The sequence below is a fragment of the Chiloscyllium punctatum genome, chromosome 16 (assembly GCF_047496795.1).
Source record: "Chiloscyllium punctatum isolate Juve2018m chromosome 16, sChiPun1.3, whole genome shotgun sequence".
Taxonomy (NCBI): domain Eukaryota; kingdom Metazoa; phylum Chordata; class Chondrichthyes; order Orectolobiformes; family Hemiscylliidae; genus Chiloscyllium; species Chiloscyllium punctatum.
The window spans coordinates 27,863,628-27,881,935 of NC_092754.1; the positions used below are offsets into that span (position 1 = coordinate 27,863,628).

Here is an 18,308-nt window from a genome sequence, read left to right on the forward strand (position 1 = left end):
CAACATCCTTGTAAATCTTTTCTGAACCCTTTCAAGTTTCACAACATCTTTCCGATAGAAAGGAGACCAGAATTGCACACAATATTCCAACAGTGGCCTAACCAATGTCCTGTACAGCCGCAACATGACCTCCCAACTCCTGTACTCAATACTCTGACCAATAAAGGAAAGCATACCAAATGCCTTCTTCACTATCCTATCTACCTTCAACTTCATTTTCAAGGAGCTATGAACCTGCACTCCAAGGTGATGAAGGAAGTGGATGCTTGTGGATGCGGTGCCATTCAAGCAAGCTGCTTTGGTCTTGGATAGTGTCAAGTTTCTTGAATATTCTTGGAGGTGTACCCATCCAGGCAAGTGTTGAGTATATCATCACACTCCTGACTTGTGTCCTGTAGATGGTGGACCGACTTTGGGGATTGCTAGTCCCTGCCTTCCTGTAGCCATTGTGTTATGTGACTAGTCCAGTGAGTTTCTGGTCAATGATAACCTCAAAAAATGTTTGTTGATGTTGGGGGCTTCGGTGATGGTAACACCATTGAATGTTAAGGGGCAGTGGATAGATGGTCTCCTATTGAAGATGATCATTGCCTGCCATTTGTCTAGCATGAATATTACTAGCCACTTTGCAGCCCAGGCCTGGATATTGTCCAGATCTTGTTGTATTTGAACATGGACTACTTCAGTATGTGAGGAGTTGAGAATTGTGTGGAACACTTTGCAAGCATCAGTGAGCACCCCATTTCTGACCTTATAATGGACAGAAAGTCATTAATGAAGTAGCTGAAGATGATTGGGCTGAGGACACTACCCTGAGGAAAGTCCTGCAGAAATGTCCTGGAATTGAGATGATTGACTTCCATCAGGCACAACCATCTTCTTACGTGCCAGGTATGACTCAAACCAGAGGAGTGTTTGCCCCCTGATACCCACTGATTCCAGATTCTAGATTGGAGTGGTGCTGGAAAAGCACAGCAGTTCAGGCAGCATCCGAGAAGCAGGAAAACCGATGTTTCAGCCAAAAGCCCTTAATCAGGAACAGAGCTCTAATCTAGAATCTGGTTTCCAGCATCTGCAGCCCTTGTTTTTACCTAGTTTTTACCCACTGATTCCAGTTTTGCTTTGGCTCGTTGATATCGCAGTGGCTTAATATCAAGGACTGTCACTCTTACCTCACCTCTGAAATTCAGCTCTTTTGACTATGTTTGAACCAAGGCTGTAATGAGGTCAGGAGCTGTGTGGCCCTTGTGGAATCCAAACTGGGTGTCACAGAGCAGTTTATAGCTGAACATGTGCTGCATGATAGCACTGTTGATGACACCTTCCATCAGTTTACTAATGATTTTGAGTAGACTGATGAGGTAGTGATTGGCCAGGTTAGATTTGTCCTGCTTTTTGTGGACAGGATATTCAGGGCAATTTTCCACATTTGTTGGGTAGGCTCCAGGGTTGTAACTGTTCTGAAAGAGCTTTGCTAAGAGAGTGGCAAGTTCTAAAACACAAGTCTTCAGTACTATTGCAGGTCTGTTGTCAGAGTCCATAGCCTTTGCAGTACCAATTGCCTCCAACCGTTTCTTGATATCATATGGAGTGAATTGAATTGGTTGAAGACTGGTATCTGTGATGCTGGGAACCACTGGAGGAGGCTGAGATGAATCATCCACTCTGTGAATGCTTCAGCCTTATCTTTTGTACTGATGTGCTGGGCTCCCCCATAGTTGAGAATGGGTATATCATGGACCTTCCCTTCCAGTGGGTTGTTTAATTCTCCACCACTGTTCACAGCTGGTTATGGCAGAACTGCAGCGCTTTGATTTGATCTATTGATAGTAGGATCACTTAGCTCTGTCTCTCACTTACTTATGCTATCTGTTTGGTAGCTTTACCAGGTAGACACCTCATTTTTAGGTATATCTCGTGCTGCTTCTAGCATGCCCTCCTGCACTCTCTGAAATAACAACAGAGGCCAGTATCCCAACATCAAATCACACTTTATTTACACACAGAGTCCTTGACACTGATCCAGCTCTCTCGGAGCCACTGTCAGAGTGAACAGGATGTCTGACACTCTTATTTTTATCTGTCAGCCAGGGCTCCCTGATTGAGGCTATGAATTTGGTCCAGTCAGGGAATTCATGTTCTATGTGGTCTACCTGGCTGACCTTGTTGCAACTACACTCTCCGCTGAACCAAGGTTTATTCCCTGACTTGATGTTAATGGTTGAGTGAGGGATATGCTAAGCCAAAAGGTTACATATTTTGCTGGAGTACAATTCTGCTCCTGTTGGTGCCCTACAACACCACATAGCTGCCCAGTCTTGAGTTGCTAGGTCTGTTTGTTGTCTGTTCTGTTTAGCATAATGATAGTGACACATGACTTGACATCGGGTATTCTCAGTGTAAAGGCGGGGTTTTATCTCCCCAAGGACTGTGTAGTAGTCATTCTTATTCAATACTGTCATAGACAGATGCATCTGCTGCCGGCAGCTTGATAAAGATGAGATTAAGTAAGTTTATCTCTCTTGGTTTCCTCACCACATGTCTCAGAGCCAGTCTAGCAGCTATGTTCTTTAGGACTCGACCACCTAGATCAGTACTGCTCCTGCCAAGCCACTCTTGGTGATAGACGTTGAAATCCCAAACCACAGTACATTTTGTACCCTTGCCATTTTCTGTGCTTCCTCTAAGTTTTGTTCAACACGGAGCACTGATTTATCAATTGAGGGAAGACAGTTCATGGTAATCAGCAGGAGGTTTTCTTGTCCATATTCAACCTGAAGCCATGAGACTTCAAGGGGTCTGGAATCAATGTTGTGGACTCATAGGCCACTTTACTCTTGAGAAGATTGTGGTTAGCTGCTTTGTTGAACAGCTGTAGTCCAGTACTGTATGTAGATAGATGCACAAAAGGTAGGGAGGAAATTCCAGGATTTAGACCCAGCAACAGTGATGTATTTCCAAGTCAGAATGATGAGTAACATGGAAGGGAATTTGCAGGTGGTGGTGTTCCCATGTGACTGTTGCCCTAGTCCTTCTAGGTAGAAGTGGTCATGAGTTTGAAAGGTGTTGCCAAAGGATCTTTGGTGAAATAATTTGGTCAAATCATGTCTTTGTAGGACTGAACTGTGCAATGATTAGTGAATGCTTTTTATCTACATCACAACTTTTTAAAATAATCATAATTTGCTATAAAGTGATGCAGGACATCACAGGATTGTAAATGCACTTGTATCAATGCAAGTACTTTCTTGCTATGTGGAGTTCCATTCTTGTGCATTCTTGCAACTTTTGAAGACTTTGAACAATAACATTGAAATATAAACTTCTGTCCTGTAAAAGCAGTTAGCAGAATTCTTTGACATTGTGGGGAATTGTAATGGTGTGGGGCCATAACAGGCAGGTTTGAAATGACTTTATTGGTTGATGTAACTGCTCTTTATTGAAGGGATTGAGCTGACCATTATATCCTCCTGTCACTGGATATTGTTGCACACACTCCTTCCTCTGCAACTTCATTATGCTGTGAGAAATAATGTCCTTCCATACTCTTTATAATCATTGTTTTTCAGCTTCCAAAAGTCCTGCACATTGTCAGGACATTGTAATGTATGCATCATGCTATAATAATCATTGAGCTCTCACAGGCTTGTACAACAGAGCTTTATACAGGAAACTAGAATGGACTTGAAAGATATTCATTTGTCTACTCCACTGCATTTCCTGTTCATGCAGTGCAAGCATCATTAATCTATAGATTCTTCTATCTGGAGAACCTTAATAAATTGAGAAATCATCACTGTAGACAGCCCTCATCAAGGCAGCTTCCTTGTAATTGACATTCACATGAAAAATAAGGAAATTGGCAGTGAGTGCTAGTTGTGAGTTAGTGATGATGAAAGCCTTGCTATTCATCAAATTGAGAAAGTAGGGGTCATTATCATTTGGTGCTTTGAGTGGCACATGTATTCAGTCAATAGATCTTTCCATCTATGGGAATCTTAATTATCTGTAGAACTAGATAACTGTATCTCTTTTTTGGGTTAGTTTTGGATTAATTTTCTAGTGGTAGTGGACTGCAGGGTGTCAGCCTGCGGTTGACATTTCCCAAATAATTTCAGGGGTGAGGGGTGTTGGGCCATTGGAAAGTTGTGGTAGCACCTTGCCATTCCTGTAGAGACATCAGAGAATTGAAAGGGTCACTGTAATTTTCTGTTACTTGCTGACCTTTCTAAAGATCTGGAAAGAAATTCAGCACCATTTACAAAGCTGAGCTCAAGCTAATTCTCAGCTAGTGGGACTTTCTTTGGGATTAAAACTATATCTTTAATGCACAGATTTGTCATAGTAACTAAAACATTAGGGTAATGATTACATTTGTGTCTCCAGTAATTCTTACTGGATGCAAGGGAATGTACAGAATACTCCTCCAGTTGATATGAATTTCGAGATAAAAGTAAGAGTAAAGTGCAGTGAAAATCCATCAGTTATGAATCCACTACAAAGGTGAGCCTCCTCCCACTGGCTCCTAAACAGGATTACGCATGTTATTAGACAAGCCGGGAAACTTAGTCCAGGAACTATAAGGTTTTGATTGACGAAGTTGCATTATATGAGGTGAAGGGGAATATGTACTGCTGGAAAGTGAAATATCAACACAAGTTTCTGTAAATGTATGATATTTGAATGCATTTTTTTTTCTAGATTCAAGGACATGCTCCCATTTTCACTGAACACGTCATATTTCGTTTAGCTCCATGGATAATGTTACCTAACACTCTGGCTCCTCAGGAAGTGTTTGTGTGCAGGTATGAGACTGTCTTATAAAGAAGCAACTAGTTTTCATCATGGATTGAGCATCAACTTTCTTTAGTACATGCAGTAGTTCTCAAGATCAACCTTGTAAATAGTCACTGAAGTTGTCAGCTGCAGTTTGGTCAAATTTGGTCATTGAGTTTGCTTTCAGTTGGCTAAATTTGGATTGCCAATTGGGCAGTTATGGAGCAATCTGTGATTGTGTATAATCCTTACCAGAGAAACCTGATACACGAAATATCTCAATATAATGACTGACTCTCCAGCAAATTTATCAAATTGATTATTTCTTTTTCTAGATTTCTCTGTAACTATAAACCACTTAAACTAATGTCTGTCATGGAGTTATTATTATAACCTGTTAATAATGAGAGTGATCATTTGCATAATACAATAGACTTGTCAACCTCCATCTAACTAAACTAATTGAATTGTTAGAGGAGGGTTTTAACATGCTACATCAGGGAATGCCTAAAGGTGTTATTTATATGGTTTTCCAGAAGACATAGGTCTAAACAGAAAATTATTAGCAAAATGTAGTCCATGGAATTGAAGGGAGCTGATAAATATTTCAATAGAATTAGTCAGGAAGTAGAAGACAATCAAACTATAGTAAGTACTCCAGTCGGCTGGAAGTGACTAATGACGTCCTTCAAGGATCTGATCTGGACATCAGGTTTTCAACAGATTTATCAGTGACTTGAAAGAAGGAGTAGCAAGCCTGAAAGTTAAATTTGCTAATAACCATAATTTAACTGACAGAGTAAGCATAAATGGGAGCAGAAAAGAAAATTGGGCAAAACTGTGACCTGTGGAATTCAATGTGCGGGCAATGTGGTGAAATATGCAGTATTTCACCTTGAACCAAAGAAATAGAGAGGGGTAGGAATTATGAAACAGGGATTTTGGAGGTCCGTGTACAGAAACCACAGAAAGGTACTGGAAAGTTGTAAAAACATTGAAAAGGTTAAAGGAATGTTAGTCTCAGTCTTAAGAGTTGAATGCAAATAGTTGAAATTTTGTGCTTCAATTAAATAAAACTTTTCTAAAATGAGTTCTTGGAAGGATATAGGGGCTTTAGAGGGGATAAAGCATACATTCCAGGGCTGAAAAGCTTAAATTATGAAAAGAGATTTTAAAGAATTGGCCTAGAGTATGGGCAATTAAGTATTGATCTAGTCCAGCTGTTCCCTTCAATAGAATCTTATTTCTTTTTGTCTAGTGTAAGCAATAATGCAAAATTCCTTAAGGAATTCAGTGCTCTGGTGGAGAAGGCAGAGTGCAAGCTGACAGTTTGTCCTGAAGAAATGAATAGCCGTGATCGCTGGATACAGGTAAAATATTGAGTTCCTAAAATTCCAGTTTGCAGGAAGAGTGAACACATGTAAAAGGTAAGTGCTGCAGTAACCTTCATCTCCAGGAACAGCACATGTAGTACTAAAAGATGGTCTTGAATCAGGCCATGAAGACCGGTAAACATCTTTGGGGTAATAGAATCTCTAAATGAAATTTAGTTGCTATAGGTGCAGAAAAGAAGTCCTTGATGCCCTCCTCAATTTGCTCATCAAGGGATTGAATATCCCAGATCTTCAACAAATAAATTGCAAAAATAGTTTGTATGGTTTGATATTTTAATTAAATAAAAAAAGCAATTAATGGTACTAATTCGCTAGAAATTGATGTTTTAAAATTAGAATGTAATATTAGTAATTCCAGATCTTAATCTGAATTTTCACAGTACAAATACATAAGCACATTGAAAACACCGATAATGCAGTTTACATTTGGGGTGTTAACACAATCAACAAAACTAGTACAGACAAACATGGGTCTCTTGTTATGTCAGTCCTGATGAAGGGGCCCTGCCTGAAATGTTGATTCTCCTGCTCCTCAGATGCTGCCTGACTGCTATGCTTTTTCCAGCACCACACTTTATCGACTCTGACTCTCGAACATCTGCAGTCCTCACTATTCCCTTGTCTTTAACTATTATCTAGAAGAATATTGATGGTATTACTTAATATCTATATTTACTAAAATTTGTAAGAATTGTAAATCAAAAAGGGAATTTTTTAGGGTCTTAGATGGTGCAAGTCATTTAAAAATTGGCCTTGTATCAAGCAGTTATGAAGTTAATTTAGTTAAAAATCACACAACAGCAGGTTATAGTCCAACAGATTTATTTGGAAGCACTAGCTTTTGGGGTGCCGCTCCACCTTCAAGTGATTGTGGAGAATAGGATCATGATCACAGAATTTATAGCTAAAGGAGTCCAATGTCATGGAGATGTGATAAATTAAACAATTTTAGATCAAATCTTTCATCTTTTAGAATGGGATATGCTGGTTTCTGTTCTTTGATATGTAAATCCCAGAATTTATTTTAAATTACATTCTCAACATAACTTAGCAATGAGGTGACCCCACTCTCTCACACACACACCTACATACTCACACGCCCATGCAGACCCTCTCTCATACCTGTTGCCTCGTCAAAAAACACCAACTGATTAGTTAAACATGTTTCCCATTTAGAAACTTTAGCTTGCCACTTGAAGAACACCATTTCATTTTCTGCTTGTGGACCCTGCAGCCTTCAGTACTCAAATCAAACTCAATAATATTATGGCCTGAGTACCTTCTACCATGTCCTTACCCCAACATAGGCCTTGTCAACACATGGGCTGCTAACACAACTATTCAATTGTCAGCTACTAATGGTCTCCCTTAGCAGCTACTGATTATTTCAGGTTGACCTTTACCCATTCCTTTGTCTGCCTAATTGTTGTTCTCACTCTTGCTATTTCGGCTCCAGCTCCACTTTTAACTGTCCCTCCCTCCCCTGCCTTATCTTCAGATACAGTAGTCCCTCCATACACGCCGAGGTTACATTCCAAGACCTACTGAAGAATCCCGAAACCGCAGATAGGACAAACCCATTTATTTAAATGGGAAACTTACCTTCCCAGCAGCTTCCTGGTCCCTGGTGTTGAAACGTTCCCTATAATGTGTGCAAGCCGTGGTAAACCACGGGTAACTGAAACTGTGGAAATCAAACCCATGGATACAGGGATCGCCTAGCTACAATCAGTTCTGAAGAAGGGTCACTGAAGCCAAAATGTTATCTCTACTTTCTCTCCACAAATGCTGCCAGGCTTGCTGAATTTTCCCATCAACTTGTGTTTTTGTTTCTAGTTTCTAGCATCCACGGTTATTCAGTTTTGTTTGTATAGTACAATATAAAATTGTCGTTTTTAAGAGCGAGTGAATGATCTCCTTTCTTCTGGCACCTCCCCTGTGACTAGGGAAGCCTGAAATGCACTTGCAACTTCCACTCTCACTACCTTTAATATCCTTAGATAACTGTATTAGTTTTGTACACAATAAAAAATTTGATTTTCTTACCCAATATTGCATGCTCTCAGTCATCTCTTGAACCTGCTAGAGTTGAAACATGTCACTCAGTTCCAGTCCCACATTCGATCAGCATCTGCCTGTCCTGTTCCTCAGGATTGTACATGTTTCAGAAGTATAATCACACCTTCTATACTCCAATGGATAAAAGCCCAATCTGTGTAACCCATCCTCATATAATAAATGGCCTTCCTCCCAACATCCCAGAAATCGGTTAAGTGAATAAATCAAGTACTTCAGATGCTGGTGTTCTAAAACAAAAACAGAAAGTGGTGAAAATGCATCAGATCAGGCAGCATCAATGGAGAGAGAAAAAAAATTAGCATATTGAATTCTTTGGTTTTTATAAACAGCTAATGAATCTTTTCTGCACTACTTCTAATGTAATTAAATAATTTTGTACATGAGATGATTAAAAGTATACACACTACTTCAGATGCAGTCTTGCTAACAGCCTGTACAACTGTAGCAAAATTTCTCTAGTTTTATTTTCAATTTGCCTTGCAATAAAATAAATTTGAACCCATAATGTAGGACAATGAATGCAGTACTGAGACAATAAAGCTATGACTAATGTGCTATCTTGCCTGAGTTTCTATATCAAGGTCTTCTCATCTCAGGTTAGTGTAAAAATATTATTAGCACCATTTCAAAGAAGATCAGGAATATTGGCCCCAAAGTCCTGATGAATACTTATTCCTCAACCAACATCGTAAAATCTCGTTGTTTGACACCAAGACACATAAATAGATATTGAAGACAGATAAGCAAAAGCTTGTGTGGATGTCTTAGAGAGAGGTGAAGAGGTTTAGGGATCTACTTCCCGACCTTCCGTTTACAATGGAACGAAGAAGATTAGGGTTGCATATAGCATTACAATTGGAAAGCTGAGATTTCGAAGAATTGGAGAGCCAGAGAAGGTTACAGAAGTAGTCAGGGACAAAAATATGGAAGGATATAAATATGAATATTCTCGTTCAAGATTAAGGCCTAACAATCTAGAAGGTCATGTTGGCCAGTGAATACAGGGGTGATTAGTGAAAGGGTTTAGGTGTCAGTTGATCAATGCAGAGCAATTTTTTTTGTGTTAATAAAATTTAGCCTAAAGGCAATTAGTCTCTGCATAAAACTAATCAGCCAAACAGCCACTGTCGGTCAAAGTTCAGTGAAACTATTTTCTCATCTGCACAGTCCAATAATACCAAATTTATAAGGAGGACCAGCACATCTTTATTATGGCAACAATTAGAGGAATGCTTGTCACAGAACAATTGTGACATTGAATTTGCTTGTGATGCATTGAAATGGGGTGGCTTTAGAGAATATTGGCCATGTCCAAACCCACAGGAGTGTCCTGTTGACCAAAGCATATATTTATGAAGAGATCCAGCACCACCTCCAGTGTGCTAGCGCAGCCTTTGGCCTCCTGAAGGAACGGGTGTTCAAGCACTACAACATCAGATTCAACACCAAGCTCATGGTGTACAGAGCTGTGGTGGTTCCTGCCCTCCTATATGGCTCTGAGATATAGATAGTCTAAAGCAGATATCTCCAGGCGCTGGAGCAGTACCACCAATGCTATCTGCAAAAGATCCTGTGAATGTGCTGGGAAGAAAGGTGCACCACCGCCAGTATCCACAACCAGGCCAACATCCCCTGCATCGATGCACTGACCACCCTTGCTTGCTGTGGTGGGCTGGGCATGTCATCCACATGACCGACATGAGATTACCCAAGCTATCGCTCTGCTACCAGCTTCGAAATGGCGGGCGAGCCCCAAGTGGACAGAGGAAATATAAATTAGCTGATGACACAAAGATAGATAAGAAAATAAGATGTGAAGAGGAGATAAGGGGGCTACAAAGGAATATAGATATGTCACATCAGTGGCAAAGATCCAGAAGTTTTATATGAAAAAAATGTAAGCTGATTCATTTTGACAGGAAGAAAATAAAAGAAGCATAGTGACTAAATAAAATATTGCAGAGCTCGGAGATGCAGATGGAACTGTGCACAAATGAGGAAAAGTTTAGCATGCAGATGATTAGGAAAATTAATAGAATGTTATCAGTTATGCAAAAGTAATTGAAATCAAAGGTTATACTTCAGTTATATAGGGCATTGGTGAGACCATATTTGCTGTACAATGCACAGTTTTGGTCTCCTTATTTAAGGAAGGATGTAAATGCACTGGAAGCAGTACATAGAAGATTTACCAGACTAATGTAGAATGGGTGGCTTGTCTTATGAGGAAAGGTTGGGCAGGCTAAGCTTGTATCTGTGGGGGTTTAGGATAAAAGCAGTGACTTGATTGTATCACATAAGATCCAGAAATTTTTTGACAGTTTGGATGTAGAAGCAAATTCTTTTGTGGAAGAATATAGAGCTCGAGGTCACCATTTTAAAATAATGAGGCAGAGATGAGGAGGATTTGTTTTGTCAGAGAATGCCACAAGTCTTTGGAACTCTGTTTTCCAAAAGACTGTGGAAGTAAGTGCTTGAATACTTTTAAGACAAAAATAGATTCTTAGTAAACATGGTGGCTCAGTGGCTATCACTGCTACCTCACAGTACCTGGGACCTGGGTTCAATTCCAGACTTGGGCGACCGCCTGTGTGGAGTTTGCACATTCTCCTCATGTCTGCATGGGTTTCCTCCCACAGTCCAAAGATGTACAGGTTAGGTGAATTGACCATGCTAAATTATAAGAATAATCAGAAGTATAACATAGCAAAGATGAGTGGGAAGCTGGAGGACTGGGAAACTTTTAAAGAGCAACAGAGGATAACTAAAAAGGCAATACGCGGAGAAAAAATGAGATACAAAGGCAAACTGGCCAAAAAACTAAAGGAGGATAGTAAAAGCTTTTTTAGGTATGTGAAAAGAAAAAAAATCATTAAGACTAAAATTCCGCCCTTGAAACAGAAATGGGTGAACTTATTATGAGGAACAAGGAAATGGCAGAATAGGTACTTTGGATCTGTCTTCACTAGGGAAGACACAAGCAATCTTCCAGATGTAATAGTGGCTAAAGGACATAGGGTAATGGATGAACTGAAGGGAATTTATATTCGGCGGGAAATGGTGTTGGAGAGACTGTTAGGTCTGGAGGCTGATAAGTCCTCGGGACGTGATGGTTTGCATCCCAGAGTACTTAAGGAGGTGACTCTAGAAATCGTGGACACATTGGTAATCATTTTCCAATGTTCTATTGATTCAGGATCAGTTCTTGCGGATTGGAGGGTGGCTAATGTTGTCCCACTTTTCAAAAAAGGAGGGAGAGAAAGCAGGGAATTATAGACTGGTTAGCCTGACATCAGTGGTGGGAAAGATGCTGAAGTCAATTATAAAAGATGAAATTACGACTCATTTGGATAACAGTAACAGGATAGGTCAGAATTAGCATGGATTTACGAAGGGGAAATCATACTTGACTAACTTCTGGAATTTTATGAGGTTGTAACTATGAAGATGGACAAGGAACAGCCAATGGATTTCGTGTACCTGGACTTTCAGAAAGTCCCACATAGGAGATTAGTGAGCAAAATTAGGGCACATGGTATTGGGGGCAAAATACTGACTTGGATTGAAAATTGACTGGCTGACAGGAAGGAAAGAGTACTGATAAATGGGTCCCTTTTGGAATGGCAGGTGGTGACCAGTGAGGTACCACAAGGTTCAGTGCTGGGACTGCAGTTGTTTACAATATACATTAATGATATAGATGAAAGTATTAAAAGTAATATTAGCAAATTTGCTGATGACACAAAGCTGGGTGGCAGGGTAAAATGTGAGGAGGAGAATACGGAGTGACTTGGACAGGCTAGGTGAGTGGACGGATGCATGGCAGATGCAGTTTAATGTGGATAAATATGTCGTTATCCACTCTGGTGGCAAGAACAGGAAGGCAGATTACTTTCTAAATGGAGTCAAGTTAGGTAAAGGGGAAGTACAACGAGATCTAGGTGTTCTTGTACATCAGTCAATGAAAGCAAGCATTCAGGTACAACAGGCAGTGAAGAAAGCTAATGGCATGCTGGCCTTCATAACAAGAGGAATTGATCAAGGAGCAGAGTTCCTTCTACAGCTGTACAGGGCCCTGGTGAATCTGCAGCTGGAGTATTGTGTGCAGTTTTAGTCTCCAAATTTGAGGAAAGACATTCTGGCTATTGAGGGAGTACAGCGTAGGTTCACGAAGTCAATTCACAGAATGGTGGGACTATTATACATTGAAAGATTGGAGCGACTAGGCTTATATACACGACTTTAGAAGGATGAGAGGAGATCTGATTGAGACATATAAGATTATTAAAGGATTGGACACACTGGAGGCAGGAAGTATGTTTCCGCTGATGGGTGAGTCCAGAGCCAGAGGACACAGTTTAAAAATAAAGGGTAGGCCATTTAGAACAGAGTTGAGGAGAAACCCCTTCACCCAGAGAGTGGTATATATATGGAATGCTCTGCCTCAGAAGGCAGTGCAGGCCAAGTCTCTGGATACTTTCAAGAAAGAGATGGATAGAGTTCTTAAAGATAGTTGAATTAAGGGTTATGGGGATAAGACAAGAACAGGATACTGATTGTGGATGATCAGCTATGATCATAATGAATGGTGGTGCTGGCTTGAAGGGCTGAATGGCCTATTGTCTAAATTGCCCATAGTGTTCAGGGATGTGTAGGTTAGATGCATTAGTTATGGAAAATGTAAAGTAATAGGGTAGGAGAATGGGTCTGGGTGGGTTACTCTTCGGAGGATCAGTGTGGCCTGTTCCCACACTACAGGGATTCGATAATTCGAAGCAAGAGAGTGAAAGGTTATTGAAGTGAGGCTTGGAATGTGGATTAATTAGAACAGCCATGATCTCAGTGAATGCCTGCTCTTAATTTGTATCTGTTCTATCTGTAGAAGTAGTCTCTTGCCTGTGAGTTTTGTTTTTTCTCCTCTCTCCCAGGCTTTTCCGGTGCTATTGATCTTTTATTTGCCTAAATTTATATTTCTTTTGTCTTTTTGCACTTTGCCTTTCTGACGGATTGTCATGCTGATCTTTCTCTTCCAGGATGAAATTGAATTTGGTTACATACAAGCTCCTCACAAATCCTTCCCTGTTGTGTTGGATTCTCCTCGGAATTCTGGTCTAATGATGTTTCCGTACAAAAAACTCCTGGTAAGGCACAACGTTTCTATGGAGTATAATTTTAGAACTTTTAAAATCACTTCAGTTTACTCACGTATTTTGGGGATCATGTATTTCTTTTGTAACTTACCTTATTCTAAGTATTCACTTGTGACCTTCGACAGTGTACAATAAAAAAAACCTCTATACAGCAAAAGGTTATAACAAACTTAACTGTTTGAATACTAAATTGACAGGATTGTCAAGTCTGAACGTATTCCTGTTGTAAGACAGTTTGAATCAGATTTCAAAGCTAGGATCTTTGTTGAGGTCACAAATTACTAAGTTTGCAAATGACACCAAAATTGGAGGTGTACTGGACAGCAAAGAAGGTTACCTCAGATTACAACAGGATTGTGATCAGATGGGCCAAAGGGCTGCAGAGTGGCAGACGGAGTTTCATTTAGATAAATGTGAGGTGCTGCATTTTGGAAATCAGGGGAGGATTTATACACTTAATGGTAAGGACCTGGGGAGTGTTGCTGAACAAAGAGACCTTGGAATGCAGGTTCATAGTTCCTTGAAAGTAGAGTAGCACTTAGATAGGATAGTGAACATGGCATTTGGTATGCTTTCCTTTATTAGTCAGAGCATTGTGTATAGGAGTTGGGAGGTCATGTTGTGTCTGTACAGGACATTGGTTAGGCCACTTTTGGAATATTGCATGCAATTTGATCTCCTTTCTATTGGAAGGATGTTGTGAAACTTGAAAGGGTTCAGAAATGATTTACAAGGATGTTGCCAAGGTTGGAGGATTTGAGCTATAGGGAGAGGCTGAATAGGCTGGGGCTGTTTTCCCTGAAGTGTCGGAGGCTGAGGGGTGACCTTATAGAGGTTTATAAAATCATGAGGGGCATGGTCTTTTCCCTGGGGTGTGGGAGTCCAGCAGTAGAGGACATTGGTTCAGAATGAGAGGAGAAAAGACATAAAAGTGACCAAAGGGGCAACTTTTTCAAACACAGGGTGGTGCATGTATGGAATGAGCTGCCAGAGGAAGTGGTGGAGGCTGGTACAATTACAGCATTTAAAAGGCATCTGGATGGATTTCTCAATAGGAAAGGTTTAGCAGGATATGGGCCAAGTGCTGGCAAATGGGAGTAAATTAGGTTAGGATACCTAGTCAGCATGGATGAGTTGTACCGAAGGGTCTGTTTCCGTGCTGTTCGTCTCTATGACTCTATGACTATGATTTAGGGATCCTTAAAAAATGGCAGAGCCCAATTTCAAGATTCCAGCTCCATTGCTGTTTCTGACCATTTTTATGGACATGGAATAAGGGTCTGATAACCCATACACAACACACTTGCCACCCTGCAATTTTAGTGGATTCAGGACCTTCGCTGATTAGGTATTTCTTCCAGAGAAAGTGAACTATGGGGGCATCTCAATCACACATGAGGAACTGAAAAAACACCAGCCACTCACTCCTGGAATTACTTAATGACATTATTTTAAATGCACAAATAAATGTTCTTTCAGCTTCAACAGTTATGTTATATTATAAACTGGGTGTGTTTTTGCTGCAGTGATTGGGATATCTAGTTTGAGATGTGTTAAATGGCCAGAGACCTTTTCAAAATTAAAAATGCACTTGCCACTTTTTTGGGTGGTTTTGATTTACCGGAATATCTGAAGTAGCTTACATAAAGAAAATAGAATTATGGTTTTCAGTTTCAAATGACTTCATTTTTTACAATTTTCAGGTTTTGTTATAGCTGAGTTAAGTGTCACTGCTTGACTGTGTGTCAGAAGTATCAGCTGATCTCACTTATCTCACATGGCAGAGAGTACTGTATTAGCATTTTGAGGGGCAATGGGGTGTAAGAGAGAACAGGAAAAGTGCATGGGGCTAGTGCATGATGGAAGTGAGGGATAGAAGGCCTGAAATGTATCATTTAAATTGAGCTAATGTCCCAATAAATGGAGGCAGGATTTTATCACGCCAGTCTTACCATCTGTCCATTGCCACCTTGTACCTGCTTGCGTTGCAACCGTTTCATTCCTGTATTTCAGAACGAAGATATGGTGGCTAGCAACCCTTTTTAAAGGAAACATACTTACTGGGTCAACTTGACTTTCCAACCACTGCCATGAAAATCAGACTCCAAATATGGTTTGCAGCACTAAATATCTGTGTTGTTGTTCAATGGCCACCCAGACACTCATAAAAAGTAGCATCCTGCAGAAACTGGTTTGGAGGTGTGAGTGGGAGCAAAATTAGGAAATATAATACTGAGGCAGCTCTCCAAAGAGTTGCCATCATTGAGTGATCTTGCTGGAGCTAGAATCTGTCTGGCATCAGCTACCTGCCAGGTAGTGGCTGGTGTCTAATTATTATCATTTGTACATCCGTTGATAACAGTATTTGGTGGTTCTTGGCAATTAATAGGCCCGCATTGAAGCCAAAACATGGCAGAAACCTTTAGAGTGCCTGGATGTGATATCTGATGGCAGGCCTGAAATCCAATGACTCCTCCTTTAATAGGAAAAGATTAGGATTGATTTAAGTTGTTTGTTTGTTACTTTGATATAATAAAAGTCTACAAGCTATCTAAAAGTAATAAAATGGTTAGATTATTCATCCCTAGACTATTGAAGTTTCACTACATGAGCTCTGGCCCCTGTGCTTCTACATTTTGGTGCCTAACACATCTATTCTTGCAGCATGATTAGAAAGTGAGCAGATTCTGAAATAACTGATTAACATGTTTCTCATGACCTGTAATTTTTCAAACTAATAAATGGAAACATCTGAAGAAATTGGAAATTATGCATTTTATTTAACACCCCTAGTGTTGGGCTCCTGGATTTTCTGAAGCAGGTTTAAGGAGATTTATATTAATTGCTGGATAGATCAGAGCCTTCCCATCTTATTTTCAAATGCCCAGAGTGCTTCACTGGACAATCATCCAAAGTGTTTAATGGAAGAGTGGGAAGAGATCCACCCTGCAATGAATGCATGTTGACTATGTTTTGCAAATGCTAATCAAGGAATAGTAGTGCTTTGTTGTGTATGTATTCCGTGTCATATGTAATTTGAGTTTGCTGTCAATAAGTGTAAAAAGATTGGAAAATATTGTTTCCAGTGTCTCCAGTAATGATGAATTTTTGTGTTCATTGAAATTTGATGACCTGTTTCTTAACTTTACCATTTGTGCAGACAGATTAAGTGATAGACTGCACTGAGGCCAATGGCCATATAGTTCAGCAAGCAACATTCTTAGCAACTATCAGTCTTTAACCATCAAATTCATTCTGATATAAAACTCTATCAATAGTGAGCTTATTTTTACTGCAAATTTGAATTCCATCTTGTTTATGGTTATGTATTTGTCTAGGGCCCGGATTTTGGACATGTAACCAGACAATCTAATTTTGTCAACAGCCTGGACTCCTTTGGGAATCTCGAGGTCAGCCCTCCAGTAACAGTGAATGGAAAAGAATATCCAATGGGAAGGATTATCATCGGAAGTGCTTTTCCTACGTAAAGTTATTTCATTGATTTTTGGGGAAGGGAAACCAAGGTGAAGAGTTCTTGCCCCTTGTGTATATTGCACAGGTGACAATCGTTCTCCAATATCTTGACCAAGTAACCCTGCTTCCTCTGTAAATGTAGTTAGTGAAACACCATTGACTCATTGATTTGCTCAAGAGTTAGCCATTTCTGTCCATTCTGTCCTTTTCTAAAATCAAGCATTTTAAATCGTGTTATATACATTTGATTTTACTTTTAATTGGACAAGCCTGAAGTTCAATTAGCCTTTAAATCATACATAGAATCCCAATTCTTAATATGTACATTTTTCAAATTGATACCACCTTTCCTATGATACATACTGCATTTTTTTCTGAGGAAGTGCCTTTTGCAATGTGATGCGCAGCAGTTGGGTCAACACTGACGCATAAGTGTCTTTCACCCTAAAGGTTATTAATTCACTGCCTGAGCACTCAGAATAAAAACAGAACTTTCTGGAAATACACAGGGGACTGGCTATTAACTTAATTGTTCTTTAAAAGTTGAATGTTTTGGTGGTTCGAGACACTTATGTAGCCTATACCCAACCAGCTAACTTCACAGAGGACTGTATATCTCCACACATCTTCCAGTCACTATTCAAAAACCAAGTTTAAACTGTGCAAAAGTGGGGACTTTCACCTTTAGTGAGTTCTTCTCCTTGCCTGTTATTTGAATTAAGATGTAGACGGTAGAACTGAACTTCACAAGAAATGAGGAAACAACCCCAAGAAAACAGATGGCACGGTGGCTCAGTGGTTAGCACTGCTGCCTCACAGCGCCAAAGACCCACGTTCAATTCCAGCCTTGGGTGACTGTCTGTGTGGAGATTGCACATTCTCCCGGTGTCAGCATGGGTTTCCTCCGGGTGCACCGGATTCCTCCTACAGCCCAAAGACATACAGGTTAGGAGAATTGGTCATGTAAAATTGCCCATAGTGTTAGGTGCATTAGTCAGAGGGAAATGGGTCTGGGTGGGTTGCTTTTCGGAGGGTAGGTGTGGACTTGTTGGGCCGAAGGGCCTGTTTCCACAGTGTAGGGAATCTAATCTAAACTGTACAGTTTGCTTGGCCCCCACTGAGTTCTGTGGAAGACTTGAAAAATCCATTAACAAATTAAGTGGAAACCTTGGGAAATTATTGCTGAACCCTGTACTGAGATATTTGTATCATCAATAGCCACAGGTGAGGTGCTAGAAGACTGGAGGTTGGCTAATGTGGTGCCACTATTTAAGAAAGGTGGTAAGGAAAAGCCAGGAAATGAAAAATGGGTGAGCCTGACATTGGTGGTGGGCAGATTGTTGGACTGAGGAGAAAGTGAGGACTGCAGATGCTGGAGATCAGAGCTGAAAATGTGTTGCTGGAAAAGCGCAGCAGGTCAGGCAGCATCCAAGGA

The 18,308-nt window shown here is 40.2% G+C and overlaps 1 protein-coding gene across 3 annotated transcripts in view; it reads left to right on the plus strand.

The window, feature by feature from the left end:
- Window positions 1-18,308, plus strand: part of padi2 (peptidyl arginine deiminase, type II) — a 45,679-nt gene that overhangs the window by 14,554 nt on the left and 12,817 nt on the right. For all 3 annotated transcript variants that reach the window (XM_072586603.1, XM_072586604.1, XM_072586605.1), the window contains 4 exons: window positions 4,702-4,805; window positions 6,035-6,146; window positions 13,283-13,390; window positions 16,738-16,883. In XM_072586603.1, the coding sequence (XP_072442704.1) occupies window positions 4,702-4,805; window positions 6,035-6,146; window positions 13,283-13,390; window positions 16,738-16,883 (470 nt within the window). The remainder of the gene's footprint in view (window positions 1-4,701; window positions 4,806-6,034; window positions 6,147-13,282; window positions 13,391-16,737; window positions 16,884-18,308) is intronic.